The sequence below is a fragment of the Octopus sinensis genome, linkage group LG2 (assembly GCF_006345805.1).
Source record: "Octopus sinensis linkage group LG2, ASM634580v1, whole genome shotgun sequence".
Lineage (NCBI taxonomy): Eukaryota > Metazoa > Mollusca > Cephalopoda > Octopoda > Octopodidae > Octopus > Octopus sinensis.
This window is the reverse complement of record NC_042998.1, coordinates 196,560,589-196,566,588: the sequence shown is the minus strand read 5'-3', so window position 1 is coordinate 196,566,588 and position 6,000 is coordinate 196,560,589. Positions and strand designations below refer to the sequence as shown.

The following is a 6,000-nucleotide window of genomic DNA, read 5'->3' as shown; positions in this document are numbered from 1 at the left end:
CAATATATAAGAAAAGAAAAAAAAGAGTAATACTAATAATATTTTCTACTATAGGCACAAAGCCTGAAATTTGGGGCAAGGGGACTAGTTGATTACATCAACCCCAGTGTTTCACTTGTACTTAATTTATCGACCCTGAAAGGATGAAAGGCAAAGTTGACCTTGGCAGAATTTGAACTAAGAACGCAGCGATGGGCGAAATACCGCCAAGCATTTCATCCAGTATGCTTATTGTTCTGCCAAGTTTGCCACCTTAATAATAATAATAGCAATGATAATAATCCTTTCTACTACAGATACAAGGCCTGAAATTTTGAGGGGAAGGAGCTCGTTGATGACATTGACCCCCAAAAGGATGAAAGACAAAGTCAATCTCAGCAGAAATTGATATCAGAAGAAGTGACGTGGGTATTTGCCTTCTCTGCCCAGCCTTTCTGAGGTAGCCGTCAATCAACCAATTTCTGGACAGGACTAGCCACCCTGTTTGTCGCCTCATCCTAGGTTCAGTCCACGTGTATTTGTTGCAAGTGAACCTGACCCTGAGCAGTTTAACTGGTCTATCAATCCAACATCGTATAAACATTGTTGAACAACATTGACCAGCCTCTTCATGTGTCCAGTGGCAAGACCATCAAGTTGTCTGCATTGATCTTGACTCCTGCCACCATCTCATATTGCTTTAGAATAGTGTCAGTGCTGGTGGCACGTTAAAAGCATCATCCAAACATGGCTGATGTCAATAGCACCTGACTGGCCCCAGTGCCAGTGGCACACAAAAAGCACTATCCGTATGTGATTGATGCCAGGCCTGCCTGACTGGCTCCCATACTGGTGGCACACAAAATGCCCTCACTACATTCTTGGAGTGGTTGGCGTTAGGAATGGCATCCAGCTGTAGAAACATTGCCAGATCAAATTGGAGCCTGGTGCAGCCTCCCGGCTTCCCAGACCTCAGTCAAACCGTCCAACCCGTGCCAGCATGGAAAACGGACATTAAACGATGATGATGATGCCCACTTCTGTGATGTCCAACACAATGACAATAATGTTGTCGGCATATGCCAACATGTCTCTCCTGGTCCCAGTTTAAAACGGAAGCCCCTCACACTTCCAGTGCCTCACAGGGCACTATATCAGATTAGAATACATGAAAATACACAAACTTATCTAAATATTAATTTTTATCATTGACATAGGCGCAGGAGTGGCTGTGTGGTAAGTAGCTTGCTAACCAACCACATGGTTCCAGGTTCAGTCCCACTGCGTGGCATCTTGGGCAAGTGTCTTCTGCTATAGCCCCGGGCCAACCAATGCCTTGTGAGTGGATTTGGTAGACGGAAACTGAAAGAAGCCTGTCGTATATATGTATATATATATACATAAGTGTGGGTGTATATGTTTGTGTGTCTGTGTTCGTCCCCCTAGCATTGCTTGACAACCGATGCTGGTGTGTTTACGTCCCCGTCACTTAGCGGTTCGGCAAAAGAGACCGATAGAATAAGTACTGGGCTTACAAAGAATAAGTCCCGGGGTCGATTTGCTCGACTAAAGGCGGTGCTCCAGCATGGCCGCAGTCAAATGACTGAAACAAGTAAAAGAGTAAAGAGTAAAAGAGAGTATAAGATTTAGACAGAGGGAGAGAGGTGGCTATGTTGATTTATCTGTCTCCAATATTTAACCGTTACTTATTTTATCAACCTCCCCCACCCCAGGGGGGTGGATGCAAGACAAACTCAGCATCAGTGGGATTTGAACTCACAACATACAGGATTGTAACTATCAGCTCTACATTTTGCCAAGAGCCCTTCTGAGTTCACCACCCACTGGTTTTATCTCCATATCACTCATGAACTATACCGAAAGAGACTAGATAATGCCATTTCTCATCTCTACTTTTATTATTATTACTTCAAGAAACACCATCATCATCATCATTTAATGTTCATTTTCCATGCTGGCATGGGTTGGACAGTTTGACAGAAAATGGCAAGCTGGAGAGCTACACCAGGCGGATCCGTAGAATAAGCTGCCAGATGAGATGGTGAAGATGCCGACGACCGCTCGGTTCAAAGTCTCCCTTGACCTCAAGTGGCCTAAACTCTTTACATGAACACCACCCTGTACATAACTCCATGTCCCCCTACATGGCCTTGCTTTTTGCTTTTTGAGCCAAAAAACTAACTAACTAACCAGGCACTAATTGTCTGTTTTGGCGTGGTTTCTATGGCTCAATGCCCTTCGTAACATCAAAATTTTATAAATCAAATTCTATAAACACTTACCCTTTCTAATTCAGCAGCTGTATTCTTCTCAAAATCTTTCTTCTTCTTCTTAGGGCAAGGGGTATTATATTCCACAGCTTCTCCTTCACTAAGGGATTCATTTTCTTCTGGCACCTGTAGTTTTCCTTTTTTGGCTAAAGCTGATTTTGGCATAGGGGGATATGGTTCTGAATACAAACAAAAACTCAGGATTATCATCGTTAGAATAGTCTGGCATAGAGAGTTGAATACACACTCACACATATACCCAGGTACATAGCACATATACTGTACACAAATATACTTACATCAGTTATAGAACACACCTAAACGAAGCATGTTCCACTCTGACATACATTATCATCATCGTTCAACATCTGCTTTCCATGCTAGCATGGGTTGGATGGTTCGACTGGGGTCTGGGAAGCCAGGAGGCTGCACCAGGCCCAGTCTGATCTAGCAGTGTTTCTATAGCTGGATGCCCTTCCTAACACCAACCACTCCGTGATTGTAGTAGGTGCTTTTTACGTGCCACCGGCACAGGGGTCGGAGGAGGCCGGCAAACGGCCATGATCGGTTGGTGCTTTTATATGTCACCAACACAGATGCCAGTCAGGTGGCGCTGGCATCTGCCACGTTCGGATGGTGCTTTTAATGTGTCATCAGCACAGGTATCTTAACTACAATTTCCATTTGATTTTATTCACATACACAAATTCACACAAACTCCCCCCCACCACACATCTGTATGTGTGTATATCATATACGCATAAATATAGGGACATCCATGTACCTACTCTTCAGGAAGATATTTATACCTTGAATCTCTCTAATCCCAGCTCAGGGGTTTTTGACATGCAAGGTACCAGGGAAACCCTGTTGATGCTAGTGCCACATAAAAAGCACTGATGAAGGTGCCATGTAAAAAGCACCCAGTACACTCTGCAAAGTGATTGACAATAGGGAGGGCATCCAGCTGTAGAAACCATGCCAAAACAGACAATAGAACCTGGCATGGCTCCTGACCTTCCCAGCTTCCGTGAAACCATCCAACCCATGCCAGCATGGAAAACAGATGTTAAATCATAGGGATGATGATGACGACATCACTGATTTTAAAGTACCAACACAAGGTAACCCTTTCCCTCTTCCCTTCATCCTTACAGTGCCTGATTTTTAAAAATCTCTGCCAAACATTTTACCAATCTTTCCTTCATGGAAAGTATAAATACCAGGCACTCGCTCTCTATCCATGCATTCCATATGTGCATCAACCTGCAGAAATTCTAGCCTGATGTCAACTGCATCAACTTCTCGTATATAAGTAGGCCCCCAAAAAGTTATGGACAAACATGTGGTTTGGGGTTGACTCGCACTGTGAGGACATGGTCAATTAATGTCCTGTTTATAGCCATGGGTTAACCAATTTCTTGTGAATGGTAGACAAGTACCAACACTTCCATGTGACATGCTTGAACAATTGTGAAGATTTCTTCACATGAAACCATTGGTTGCCTTGTTAACCCACAAATAAAATTCCATGATGGCATGGGTTAGATGGTTTAACTAAAACTGGCAAGCTGCGCCAAGTTCCAGTTTCATTTAGCATGGTTTCTATAGTTGGATGCCCATCCTAATGCCAACCACTCCAAGAGTGTAATGGGTGTTTTTTACTCATGGAGTGGTTGGCATTAGAAAGGGCATCCAACCAAAAGAGAGAGAGACTATGTGCACACATACATAAGTGAAAGTACATTCCCCTTGTTAAAGTATCACCAGTCATAAAAAATAAAATCAGTGTTGCTTGTTTACAATCCTCTGATAATGATGATGACAACTTGGAAACGTGATGATTGGTACCAGGGGGAGCATTTAGCCATAGAATTCTGTCTCAACAACAGCTCGTCCAACCCATGCAAACATGGAAAAGTGAACAAGAAAAATGACAACGATGAAGATGTCACACACACACACACACACACACACACACAGATCATCTTTTACCAAAACTCCCACAATGTAACAATTAAAATATACTATATCTGTTATACTATATTATTATTATTATAAGAAGACCCATCAAGCAGAGTATGCTTGAGAAGAAGACCCAAAATTGCAGTCGTGGCAGATACTGGTGTCACACAAATGGCACTCATGCCAGTGGCACGTAAAAGCACCCATTACACTCTCAGAGTGGTTGGCGTTAGGGAGGGCATCCAGCCGTAGAAAGCCATGCCAAATGAGACTGGAGTCTGGTGCAGCCTCCCAGCTTACCAGCCCTGGTCAAACTGTCCAATCCATGCCAGCATGGACAATGGATGTTAAATGATGATGATGATGATGAATATTACTATCATCATTTAACATCCGTTTTCCACGCTGAATGCTGGAGTGGCTGTGTGGTAAGTAGCTTGCTAACCAACCACATGGTTCCGGGTTCAGTCCCACTGCGTGGCATCTTGGGCAAGTGTCTTCTGCTATAGCCCCGGGTCGACCAATGCCTTGTGAGTGGATTTGGTAGACGGAAACTGAAAGAAGCCTGTCGTATATATGTATATATGTATATATATGTATGTGTGTGTGTGTTTGTGTGTCTGTTTGTCCCCCTAGCATTGCTTGACGACCGATGCTGGTGTGTTTACGTCCCCGTCACTTAGCGGTTCAGCAAAAGAGACCGATAGAATAAGTACTGGGCTTACAAAGAATAAGTCCCGGGGTCGATTTGCTCGACTAAAGGCGGTGCTCCAGCATGGCCGCAGTCAAATGACTGAAACAAGTAAAAGAGAGTAAAGAGAGCTGGCAAGGTTTGGATGGTTCGACAGGAGCTGGCAAGCCAGAGGGCTACACCAGGTTCCTTGGTCTGTTTTGGTAAGGCTTCTGCAGCTGGATGCCATTCATAACTTCAACCACTTTACAGAGTGGACTGGGTGCTTTTTATGTGGCACCAAATTATATTATGTATGCTTAAAATCTATATTTTCTCATTTTTCTCCACATTTTCACAGAAATTTAAGAAACCAACTATTTATTTGATTTTCGTTTTTAGTACATTTCGTTTTTGGATTTGGTTAATATCACAAAATTAAATCTCTGAGCAAGAAGTAAACAGTAGCAGCAAGGAACCGTGAAGTATATTTGCCACCTAGTGAGGCTAGAGATGAGAATGATGATGTCCCTTCACAAATATTAATCAGACACAGTGTGTCGTTAGCTAGTTGGAAGAGATGCCTTCCTGGGGTTATAAACAACAGTAGCATTGTCCTCTATGGGACTTCCACATTTAGGTGGCAGATATACTTTACAATATCATAAGATTACTTTTATGAAATTAACTGCAAATTTGAATTCAGTTGATAACAATAAAAAAACTGAAATCTTCCCAATTCAACATATTTTGTCGAATTTCTATAAAATTACAGATTCAAGCATGGCTGAGTGGTTAAGAATCTCACTTTGCAACCATATGGCTTTGGGTTCCATCCCACAGCATGACACTTTGGGCAAGTGTCTTCTACTATGGCCCCAGGCCAACCAATGCTTTATGAACTACACTGTGGAAACCAATCATATGTATGTGTGTGTCTTTGTCCCCACACACCGCTTGGTGATTGGTGTTGGTTTGTTTATATCCCCCTTAACTTAGCAGTTCAGCAAAAGAGGCTGAGTGAAAATAAATGCCGGACTTTTAAAAATATTTACTAGTGTTGTTTGTTCAAGGTAGTGCCCCAGCATGACCACA

At 42.8% G+C, this 6,000-nt stretch overlaps 1 protein-coding gene across 2 annotated transcripts in view; it reads right to left on the bottom strand.

The window, feature by feature from the left end:
• Positions 1-6,000, bottom strand: part of LOC115232346 — a 32,285-nt gene that overhangs the window by 3,244 nt on the left and 23,041 nt on the right. For both annotated transcript variants that reach the window (XM_036500666.1, XM_029802183.2), the window contains one exon: positions 2,283-2,449. In XM_036500666.1, coding sequence (XP_036356559.1) covers positions 2,283-2,449 — 167 coding nt within the window. The remainder of the gene's footprint in view (positions 1-2,282; positions 2,450-6,000) is intronic.